The 11,898-nt window shown below is 36.7% G+C and overlaps 1 protein-coding gene and 1 long non-coding RNA gene across 9 annotated transcripts; one reads left to right on the top strand and one right to left on the bottom strand.

Moving 5' to 3' along the window:
* Positions 1 to 299: 299 nt before the first annotated feature.
* LOC113276083 lies at positions 300 to 5,029 on the bottom strand. 8 transcript variants are annotated; one of them, XR_003323948.1, is made up of 8 exons: positions 4,862 to 5,029; positions 4,174 to 4,316; positions 3,570 to 3,948; positions 2,399 to 3,078; positions 1,997 to 2,279; positions 1,739 to 1,914; positions 1,624 to 1,663; positions 300 to 654 (listed from the first exon to the last, which is right to left on the bottom strand). It is a non-coding gene; the product is annotated as an uncharacterized LOC113276083 (long non-coding RNA). The 8 variants fall into 8 exon arrangements; XR_003323947.1 differs by having other exon boundaries at positions 1,997 to 2,889; positions 3,032 to 3,078; XR_003323949.1 differs by having other exon boundaries at positions 1,997 to 2,567; positions 3,032 to 3,078.
* A 1,100-nt stretch (positions 5,030 to 6,129) lies between these two features.
* LOC113272771 lies at positions 6,130 to 9,630 on the top strand. Its single transcript, XM_026522568.1, has 5 exons — positions 6,130 to 6,797; positions 7,114 to 7,272; positions 7,393 to 7,962; positions 8,165 to 8,384; positions 9,598 to 9,630. The coding sequence occupies exons 1-5, from the start codon at positions 6,130 to 6,132 to the stop codon at positions 9,628 to 9,630; spliced, it is 1,650 nt and encodes a 549-aa protein (XP_026378353.1).
* The last annotated feature ends 2,268 nt before the right edge of the window (positions 9,631 to 11,898 follow it).

Below are 11,898 nucleotides of genomic sequence, written 5' to 3'. Positions count from 1 at the left end.
GAATGATGGGCAGAAAACTAGCTCATTTCTTTACTTGTGTATGCCTACGTAGGCATTTTTCTTTATTTGCACAAGCATTGTGCATAGAGCTGGAATTTTGATAACGTGAACAAATCTTGAGTTATACAGGCAAGTTTCTTGAGTTAGCCACCGTAACAGTGCTGAAGATCTCTTGAGAACAGAAGGGTAATGATGAGTTGGTGCATGGTTCTGCAACACTTGAGAGAGTCGGATTTATGTTGCACGTTGACGGTGCAAGTAGTGGTTGTATGGTGAGCGTAGGAATCAGTGAGAGCTAGTAGGGTTGTATTAACCATTGCATTACTTCAGTTTCCTTAAAAATACAGTAATTAACTTTATATTTGACATGACAAAAGAAAAGAGAAAGAAATCCGGATCAAATATCAATTGACCCAACAAGAAAATCACTAGCCAGGTTTCCTCTGAAATCGAGAAAAGCTCGAGACAAGTTACCAGCAACCCAAGGAACCACTTTCTTAATTAAGGTAAATTGTGAAGCTGCCTAACATTACATTAAACTGCTCTTGCTTTGATTCTGAATTTCTTCTGTAGGGATTTATCTCATTACATTAAGCTTCTTAATTTCACCACATAGAGGGTCCCCTGTAGGGATTTATCTCTGCTCTGTCCAACCTGCAATGGGGCAATTTATACCAGTGAGAAAAGAGTTGGTAAAAATAGGGATACTCATGGAAACATGGTCGTTTTGTTTAGTCTCCCAAGAAGGGATTAGGTAAGTACCAACCATAGCTATACCAAGAACCCTTTTTTAGTACAACATTCATCATCTCTACACACTCTAAGACGCAACCCCACAGAAGAAATTCATAATGCACATTGAGGTTTCAAAGTCAGTACACAAAATAAAACACAGAAAAGGAAATATGAATATGTTACAACGAGCCGGCCAGTTTGCTCACTCCTTCCCCAAATATAATCTCAAATTTAGAATTGCTTGTAGGGTCTTGATACCTAACTACAGACTAGTCAAAGAAAAATAACTTATTGTGTAAACTTGACAACATTCAACAACCACCATTTTCTTTACAAATACAATAAGATAAACAATTGAGCAACTTTCGGTGTGATCCGTGAATGATTATGATACATCCCCTTGACGCTAATACATGTGTCCTATTAGAAGTTAGGAGTCACAATATATCAAACCATGCCAAAATGACTAAGACCACCAAACTACCAAGACAAAGAATTGAGTGATACTAGTATTAAAGAAAGATTAGTCAAATTGTTTAGTTAGTGTCAGTGAGCCTAGCCTGACTGATAATGTTCAATTAAAGATAAACTCCCAACTGAAGGTGGGACTTGCAACTAGCAGATTACACATGAAATTTCAGAATAAAGAACACATGATCTTGCTAAACCTCAGTCAAATTGTTTAGTTAGTGTCAGTGAGCCTGACTGATAATGTTCAATTAAAGATAAACTCCCAACTGAAGGTGGGACTTGCAACTAGCAGATTACACATGAAATTTCAGAATAAAGAACACATGATCTTGCTAAACCTCAGTTACCAAAATAATGAACATCTATTTTAAGAACCCAGTAACAGTAAATCAATAAACTACATGCTTTGTTGCTTACCATAAGGCCTTACTATTAACGCACAAAGCCCCATTCTCCCCTGTACACATGTGTAGTTAACGTGAGAACTAAAGAAATCTTAGAAAGTGAGTGCGAGAAAGAGTTTAAAAGTTACCTGAGAAACACAAAAGTGTCTCCTGCAACCAATCTTTTTAAAGTGACAAAAGTACTCCAACCAGCTGTGAGTAAATGCCGCCGAGGTTGACCTCTGAATATGCTTAAATCACCACACATAGCCATGAAAATCCTTCGTAATCAATTTCTGAGTTATTTTGTCGCTCGGGCCATGTACTACAGAACGCCAAAAGCGAAAAAACTTACAAAGTTGCATCCAGACTAAGCAAAAGGAAGACACATAAGAGAGAGGTATTACCAACAGATTCATTGCATGTTTACGAAGAATTGAGAACCTTCCATGAATACTGGTATCAGAAGTAGTCAAAATCTTGCAAATATAGTATAAGCTCTCTTGGTGGTTCTTGTATCAACAGATCCTAGGGGTTCCTCCGCAACACTAAGCTAAAGAGGCACCACTACCAACTAAACCCAAAAAAATGTGCGTCATTAACCACACCACCAGCATCTACTACCACCGACGACTCCAACAAACAACCCATAGCACTTACTGAACCTTATGGGTCTTGATGTTAACACCACTATAGAACACATCAACTTTCATATCAGGCAGGTATGTGCTGAACCGCTCAAACTCATGGCAGATATTATGGTTGAAATATAAGCATCAACAGAGAATGGTTAAAATCTTCATCCATACCCAAAATTAGCTTGAGGAATGCATTCATGTTGAACTGATTGAGAACCAAAAGAAAAATTAGACACCGAGGAATCTCAGTGAGTGAGAAATGATATCTGGGAACTCTTATGTAAATGGTAACCAATAAAATTTTGCATCCAAAACCAGGAGTGCAGCACTAGTGGTTTTCCTGCAACTCAAACAACACATTTCAGAACATAAATCCACGCTAATCTGAACTAAAATAACAAATAAAGTAAAATACAACCTCCTTACCATGCTACTCAAAAGGACCAATAGCCAACTGAAGCATAATCTTAATACAAGACTACGCGATACAAGCAGATACACAAATAAATAGGTAATCCAGAAAAACATAAAAGAATCCAAGTAAAAAGTAAATTGACTTCAGATGAATGCTCAAATCCCGAATCGACAGTTGCTCTTAAACTCTAAAGAGCTCGAACTTTAGTAGAAAATCTTTGAATCCAGGACTTTGTATCAAGCAACAGCTATGAACAAAATATAAAATCAAACATAACCCAGAATATAGAATCCATGTAAGTTAAGATAACACAGGCCTCAATTAGCTGATGTTTAATGACAAACCATAGAATAAGCATAAGAAGCTTAAAAACACAGGTGTAGTGTTACCTCCAGCAATGTACTCAACGAAGTATTTAGAAGCCAACTCATCGTACCTAAGAATACACATACACAAATTATTAGTTTAAGAAAATATCAAGAGGAGTGGCAATGAAATTATGATTAGAATTCGAGGGATAATTAATAGAGCAATAGTCCAGTTGATGATCATAGAAATGCAATTTAGTTATTAGCATAGAAATGTAGTGCACTTAGAATGGAGCAAAACAGAATAAGTACAGCGCGTCGTACAACTAAACAGGATGTCGACATGATAAAGCACTGAAAAGAGGAAAGTCGTAAAACTAGATGAATAACTAGACAACTTTGAGACTGAAAGACAAAAGAACTTTAAGGGGAGATTTATGTCTAAATTGGGATGAGGCTACTAAGTCCTGTATCACCTTTAATGACTGTAGTCCTATCTGATTTGGTAGAAATTTAACCTTCCTGGAGCAATGAAAATGAGACGAAAATGCTTGCACCAACCTACTCTACTGGTGTAACTTATCTAGTCAACATTTCATAGTAAGTTTTGTTAATGTACCTAGATTTACGGATGTGTGGATCTGGTGAACTTTGGTCTCCGAAACCAGTTTAGTAGCTCCTCGTTCCTCAATTCATCATTATATGCTTCACGCTTCAAAGAGTTAAGTAAAACGTGGAGACAACCAGCTATAAACATAATTACACGAGGATAGTTAGATTCTTACTACTATACTAACTGGAGACCAAATGTACCTCATATGCATTCTGAAGCTTCTTGAAGGCTTCTACAACCTTTTCATCCCCCATATCTTTTATCAGGGTGGACAAGCATTGCCTAGGTAATTACTGAAGCAAATGTGCCTCGAAAATGACCCCCAGTGACTTTACCTAAACTTTTTTACTAGATTTCCGAGAAACCAAGCAAAACGTATCAAGGACTGCTGCACGAGTTCAATCAGAGTATTACAACAAGGCATGTAACGAAACGTGTACTATTGATGACATCATCCTCATCTAAAAAAACTGATCATTCCTGGCTAGGCTTGTGAGTTATGCAATGTAACAACTAACAACTTTAAACCCGACCAATGGTTTAGAATATACAACACAAAATGCAAATGCCAAATTGTGTATAAACATAAAAATGATATTTGATGACTCACCAGGATAGAATGAGTCATAAAAACAAATTCCGGGCAAGAAACCAAGCCAATTATTTTTCTGTAAGGTCGTCGTAGTCTTCATCTTGGGATGTGATTAAGTTGATGAAGGTTTTGGCATCTTCGGGAACCAATCTTGAAGCAACCTAATAAATATACTAATACTGTGATCATCAATTGAAATAAAAAGGGCGATCATTGATGCATAAATGTTCTGAAATCAATGAATGCTTTCAGAACATAATATACTAAAGGGATAATAGACTCTTGAGGCTTAGCTGTCACTGATTACTTCTCCCTGTCAATTGTATTATTGCCAGCATTTGTATTAAAAAGGATATTCCCCAACATTTTCGAAAGCTAGAAATTCATAATTTCTTCCCCAAAGTTCTGAAATCACATACGATGACTAAACCCTCACTTTCAATTTTCATAAGGTTGTAAAAAGAAAACAAATTCAGGAAGAGGATTAACAAAAAACGATTTAGTGTACCAATTACTTACCAAATCAAACTTTCAATGTCAAAAATAAAAAGGATTAAAGCTTAAATCCATCTCCAAGAACTTAATTGACACCAAATTCTAAAAACCCCAAATTGTTCTGTGCTCCAAGGGCTTTCATATTTTGAAATACAAACGACTAATCGAAGTTTAAGAAGATCAAGATAAATTGATGAATCAAACATCTTACCTAAATGATTTGAAGAAGATAAGTGATCTGGAAAACGCATCTGACCTTGTCAAGATAAAGAAAATCACTGACTTAAGGTGGCGGTGTTGATTTGCTTGAAGGAGGTTGGGGATTTGAGGTGGCGCTGCTACGAGGAAAAATGAAAAATGAGAAGATGGTAAAAGAAAAATGAGCTAGGCAGCTGTATGCCTGTATGTAGCGAAGAATGATATAGAAAGAGATGTAAGGGGGTCTAAGAAAATATTATGAAATATTTCGGACCCTACCTTGAACCGAGTGTATGTGGCAACCAATTCATGGGCGTCATGATTTTGAGGAACAACATGTAGAAATTGACGTTTAGTCCCAAAGTTATTGGGCTTGGGATGCTTTAGTCCTCTCATCTCAGGCCTAATACTCTCTAGTCCAAAAAAGCCCAGTGTCAAACAATTTAATCCAAATATGGACGAGTTAGTCCAAAATTGTGACCGATCCCGATTTTCCTGTATTTCCAATATCCCGTAACAACCCTTGAGACGATTCCATACATAAAACGAGGATTTGAAATCGAAAATTTCAGATCTCAAACATGAGTTCAAAACAGGGAGCCGGACAGAGAAGAAATTTGTAGGCGATTTAACAGTTTCAGAGAGAAATTTGGTTGCGATTCAACTTCAGGTTACTGGTAAAGTGTAGTTACGGGATTATTTTTTATCTCAGATTTGAATTCACGTCAGATTTCAGAGATAGATCGATCCAGAATTCAACTTCAGTTTCAGCGATTTAACAGTTTCAGACAGATTCATATAGGTTAGGTTGGATTTCATCGTTTCTGATATTTAACGGAATTCAACTTCAGGTTTTGCTTCATCGTTGAATCTCTTTTCTGATATTTAGTTTTTTTTTTGATTTTATCAGTTGATGATATGAATTTAATCCGTTACATCTTATTGTTTGTATGTTATTGATTTGATTTTTGGTGTATTTTAGCTTTTGATTTTCGTTAAATGATTTTGATTACTGTTTTTTGGTGTTTGGTGTTATGATGCATGATATGAAATCGAACTGATATTAGATCATATGCTTTTGGTTTATTCAATTATGTGTTCTAGTAAGATTCTGAAGCTTATATCTTCGATTAATCGATGGAGTAGTTTTGATTTGAAGTTTAATGTTATTTGATTTTTGCCTTCGATTAAATGTGTACTTTCCTGTACACTCTTCAAGTTTTAGGTTATGCGAATCTGAAACTATTATTATATCTTTTGTTATATGTAGGTGTATCAAATATGTCTGAGAAGTTTGTTCATGCTGTTTTGAATCATGGTGAGCATTCTTCTGTGTTTCGTGTTAATACTTTTATCACCATTGATGAATTGAAGCATTTTGCCTGTAAGCAGTGGAGGTTTTTGTCCCCTTTGAGTATACGGTTTTCCTATATGGATACTAATCAAGTAGTTTTTATACAAGGTGATATACAACTTCAAGGTTTAGTTGCTCTTGTTATTCAGATGAACAATGAAGATTTCTATTTGAATGTTGATGTGATTCCGAAGCATTCTGGTTGTAGCACTAGTTCAAGGTCTTTGTCTCGTTCTAATTCTGGTTGTAGCAGTAGTTCTGGTGCTAGTATTTCAAACTCTTGTGTACGTGAAAGTCCTAAGCTTGTAAGGGTGGTCGATCATGATGCGGACAAGGCCAAGCCTCTCATTATCGATAAATGGCGTTATGTTTTTGACAATATTGGTAGAGAATTTGTGGGTGGTGTTAAAGCTGTAAGGATTGCTATTGATCAGTACAAGATGTGTATTGGTTACAAGATTCTTATTCTTGAAAACGACAAGACTCGTTTTACCGAGAAGTGCGAAGAAGATGGTTGTGGTCGGAGGATTCACGTTGGTCCTGTGAATGGTGACATTTCTCGGTTTGTGCTGAAAGATTCTAACGTTATTCACAGGTTAGTGGTATTCACTTTTTTTTTGATCCATGTTATTGATTTTTAGGTTTTAATATGTAGACTTGTTTTAGGTGTACATTGTGGTGCACATTACTTGTTGTAGGCTTTTTGGGTGGCACTTGTGGTGTAAATTTCATATTCTTGCTTGGTCTGTGCTTTCTTTTTGTATGTGTGTTGTTGTTTTTGAGATTTTATTAAGTGTACAATGTGGTGCACATTACTTATTCCAGATTTTTTTTTGTAGCTGTGGTGTTGGTTTGAGGTTGAAGAGTCCTGTGGTGACAACCAAGTTAGTTAAGCATTTGATCGCTGATAGTATACAGGGTGATCCCACTTTAAAACCCAAACAGATCATGTCACTCTTTAAGAAGACTTATGGGTCCAATATTAAGTATCACCATGCCCGTAGAGGGAAAGAAGCTGTATTTGAAGATCAATATGGTGACGACGAGAAGTCGTATAGCGATTTAAATTGGTATGTGAAAGCCATTGAGCAAACTAATCCTGATAGCTTTGTGAAACTTGAAGTTGATGAAGAAACTGGAAGATTTAAGCGGATTTTCATCTGTTTCGGTGCTTGCAAGCATAACTATAGGTATCTCAGGCCCATGATTTACTTGGACGCTACTTTCCTCATTGGTAGATTCAGGGGTACTTTGATGGCTGCAACATGTGTCAATGGAAATGATGGTTTTTACCCATATGCATTTGCTAACAATGACAATTGGTTTTGGTTTCTGGATAATCTTCAACAAGTGGTCGATGATCGTCCGATTGTTTTCCTTAGTGATCGTCACGAAGGACTTCTGCAGGGCATTCCAAGAGCATTTCCTGGTTCATATCACAGCTATTGCTTTTACCACATCAAGTGCAATCTCCCTATTGGAAAAGGTGATGCGAATTACAATGTCGTTATTGATTTGTTTTACAAAGCTGCTTACTCTTACACAGCAGCGAACTTTGAAGAAGCTTTGCGGGGCATGCATGCAATTGGTTGTGGACATGTTGCTAATTATCTCAGGACCATTCCAAAGGAGAAATGGGCAAATGCATTTTTCCCTGTATGCAGATATGCTGCTCACTCTTCATCTATTGCCGAGTCATTCAATAACTGGATTCTTGAGTTCAAAAAGCTGCCTGCTTTTGCTCTTCTCGATGCGATACGGTGAGTTTTATGTTTAGTGTTTCATTCATTTATTTTTTACTGTCGCACACATGGATTTGCTTGATGTGTACATACTTGTACACATGTTATATCTGTGATTCTGCAACTGTGTGTACATTGTTGTACACATGTTTTATTGTATTATTGTATTTATCTTATCTATATCATGTTTTGATTTTATGTTTTGTTTTTATTATCTTAGTTTGAAGGTTATGCAGATGAATTCTAAGAGAAGGGTAGAAGGTCTTGAAAATTTTAACACTAGGCTCACTCCCGTATACGAGGATTTACTAAACGAGAACATCAACATTGGTCGTACTTGGACTGTTGTTGAGTCTATGGAAAGATTGTATGAAGTCAGGTCTCCCCGCACTCATTCTGTAGATCTGTTGGAGAGAACTTGTACGTGTCACAGGTGGCAAGTAAATGGTTTTCCCTGCGCACACTTGTGCTGCCATTCAATCTACAAGGGAGGACATCTATTCATTTGTTGAGCCATACTTCACCACTGAATGGTACAACAGGACATACCAAGAGATCATCTTGCCAATCCCCAATTATGACAAGCCGCAGTCTTATGATCCTAGTGATAGGATTATTGTTCCTATTCCTGTGCCTCCACCCGGTAGACGAAGAGAACAACGTTTCAAGAAGGCTTGGGAGAAGCAAAAGAGGCCTATGATGTGCACAAAGTGCTTCACTCTTGGTCACCACAACAGAGCTACCTGCCCCATGCCTTGATGCTTTTTATTATGTTTGATTTGTTTGAAAGATTCTATGTTTTTTGGTTTTTACTTTTGGTAATGTCTTTTCATTTTTCTATTCATGGATAATTAGTGTCAGGATCTGTGTACCATTATGTACACCTTCCTGTGCACTTCACTTTTCTTACCTGTCTTTTTACATGTGTAGCATTATGTACACCTTGTGTACAATGGATGCTACTAGTTTATTTTGTTTAGTAATATTCATTTTTAGTTCTAATGCAGTAATTAGTTTTTGTGTTTAATGATTGATACTAGGTTATTACTTTTTCTATTTTATGTTTCTGTTAGTACATGTGTACCATTATGTACACCTTCCTGTACCATTGCCTGTCAGATTTTCTACTCTGTCAGAAACTGTGCACAATCATGTACACCTTAATATTTCCTAACCTGTAATACATACTTTAGTACTGACACAAGTCTATTTTCAAAACATCAATATTGAAACTAATAAAAAACATTAATTCAAGGTCTTTATAATAGTGAAGTCTTAAACAGAAAGTTGAAAACTTAAATTTGTCTGAAGATTAAAAATGTTTAGAAGAAATTCAGAAAGTGATCTTGAATGAAGATTAAAAACTCTTCTTCCTCTTCAATGGTTGCTTTCCTGTAGTCTTGCGCCACTGATTATGCTCCTCGTCCTTCGCTATATCCCACACCTTTTCATACCATCCGACTTTTGTCAACATCTTGGCCACCAATTTTGATCTCATTTGCTGACAAATGTCTTCGGCCCTCTGCTGACCTTTTTCCATACCTTTTGTTGTCTTCATACTTCGTTTCATAAAGTAACAAGTATATATTAGACAGTCCGGGTTGATTCCTTGTGAAGGGCATGTCATGATGTTTAATTCGTGCTCTTCTATAGGTGGGTGACCCTTCAATGCTCTCTTCTTATTGAGTTCCACTTGTACCACATCTGCTAGTTTCTTTGCATCGTCTTTATATGAGCTCATTTTCTGAGTGTAACGAGTTATACCATTTCCATTCCTTAGCTTCGAAATCAAAATTCAAAAGCGACCAGTGCAATCCCATCCTCGTTTGATCTGTAGAGTGATTGATAGGGATTACAAGAACTTCCAGATTCTCAGGCATGTCCGTATGAAATCAACCACAAGCTTTTGCACCTCGCTGGTGACATTATACTTGACATAGTACTGCAATTAATAATTTGTTAGAAAACAAAATTAATTAGGCTCACCTTAATCAGAAAACTAACAAGCATGTACACTACTACAGAAAACTAACAAATCAAACATTGTAGGCCTGAAAACAGACCGTATATCCATGTATGATATACAGGTGTACACCTATGTACACACCTATATAAATCTAACAATCAAGAATTAGCAGACCATGTGTCAATCATAGATGCATATTGGTGTACATCTATGTACATAGCTAAATAAATCTAACAATCAACACTTAACAGACCTGTGTCAATCATATATGCATATTGGTGTATATCAATGTACACAGCTAAAGAAATCTAAAAACACATAGAACACGCCATGTCAATTAGGTGTACAACTATGTACACAATATTAAAGTAACTATATATGACATTTCTTATTTGTTTTGAGAAACTTACACATGCAGTAGGACTCATAATTTCACAGCTCAGGTACTTTTTGTCATCTGGATGACGAATGCTATCTCTGACAAGTGCTCTTCTACGTCGATGGATGTAGAACTGGAGTACCTCTTGGTCCAGATATTTGTTGAACATCAGTTCACGAAGTACTCTTCCAACAATCAAAATATCTTCCTTGACTGTTGGATCATCCAGTCTTGTTAGTTGCCAAGCTACAGAGCTGCGGAAACATAAAGGAAATGTTAACATGGTGTAAAAGTTGTGCACATAATTTTTTTTATAAGATTCAATCATGGTGTTTTGTGAACTTACTCCATGCTTGCATAGTCGAAGAATTTTTGTACCCTTTTTTTGTCCTGTCCTGGTTGCATAGCATGGTATAGTGGTGATAGACGAACATCTGGCAATGGATTGTGAGGACGATATACATCTCCCTTTCTCTTTATTGGGGCAGGATAGCCTGGTTCTTGTCCCTTTGATCCCCTTGCCTTTTGGATCTGCTTTTATCACAACTCGTTTGGTTTTACCCTCGGCAGTGAATTCAGGATCTAGCTTTCTTTTTGCATTTCTCTTTTGTGTGTCTTGGACAACTTGCCAGCGGCTTGTGTCTTCAACATCTCTGCTTCCTTCATCCTCCCTGCTCTTGTCCTCACTGGAGTGTCTTCTCTTCTTCTACCTCTTGGCTGCTAAAAAATTCACTAGGATTTTGTTTAATGAACTGCACTGCTTCTTCAATGATCCTTTCTCGTACATCTTCATTGGATAATGATTTTTGCGACGACTCTTCTTTTGGATCTTCTTGGCTCAATAATGCAAAGCTTGGACAATCGTGGCGGATCAGGGTTGCCATCTTTTCCTTCACTTCAGATGGTGCCGTTCTGTAACAACCTTTTTCAAGCTTTACGAATACAGTTTCAGACAAGTTATCTAGAAGGTCCTCAATTGATGTATAAGTCTCATTCTGTGATTCTTCTCCTTGTGTGAGTAAAAGGACTTCTTTAGGATCCAACTGACATATGGCTTCAGCTGCAATTATAGTAGCTTCATCAATTTCAGCTGTTCGAGTGCCATCCATCACATTCTGGTCATCAAGGTTCACTTGGTCTTGTTTATCTTCATTGATTACACTTGTCTTTGGCATAGAAGTACTGAAAAATGAAATTTTTATGAGAATTTTCAATGGTGTACAGAGTTTTACACCAATGTACAGGTATGTACACAAATTCAGAAGAAGTCATAAAGGTGTACATCCTTGTACACACATACTGAAAACAAAACAAAAAAAAATATATAAGCTGAGATCATTTTCTTTATACCTTTACTTGTTAGCAGCTTCACACCCAGCTACTTTGTCAATTTCATCAGTTTGAGTAGTATCCTGGTCATTAAGGTTCATATGCTCTTCTTGACCTTCAGGGATTTCAACTTCCTTTGGCAGAAGAGTGCTGAAAAAAATGCATTTTTTTTAGAAAATGAGAACTCACTAAGGTGTACATCTTGATACACACACAGAAGAAATCACTAAGGTGTACATATTGGTACACATATATAGAAAATGAGAACAAATGCGAGCTA

Source organism: Papaver somniferum, chromosome 4, assembly GCF_003573695.1.
Source record: "Papaver somniferum cultivar HN1 chromosome 4, ASM357369v1, whole genome shotgun sequence".
Taxonomy (NCBI): domain Eukaryota; kingdom Viridiplantae; phylum Streptophyta; class Magnoliopsida; order Ranunculales; family Papaveraceae; genus Papaver; species Papaver somniferum.
This window is presented reverse-complemented; position numbering and strand designations above follow the sequence as displayed.

Bases quoted from the DNA above. Each gene is read 5' to 3' on its own strand.
- LOC113272771 (XM_026522568.1), top strand. From the start codon at position 6,130: ATGTCTGAGAAGTTTGTTCATGCTGTTTTGAATCATGGTGAGCATTCT. The intron at 6,798-7,113 runs GTTAGTGGTATT...GATCGCTGATAG, and splicing joins GATTCTAACGTTATTCACAG to TATACAGGGTGATCCCACTT. The intron at 7,963-8,164 runs GTGAGTTTTATG...TTATTATCTTAG, and splicing joins GCTCTTCTCGATGCGATACG to TTTGAAGGTTATGCAGATGA.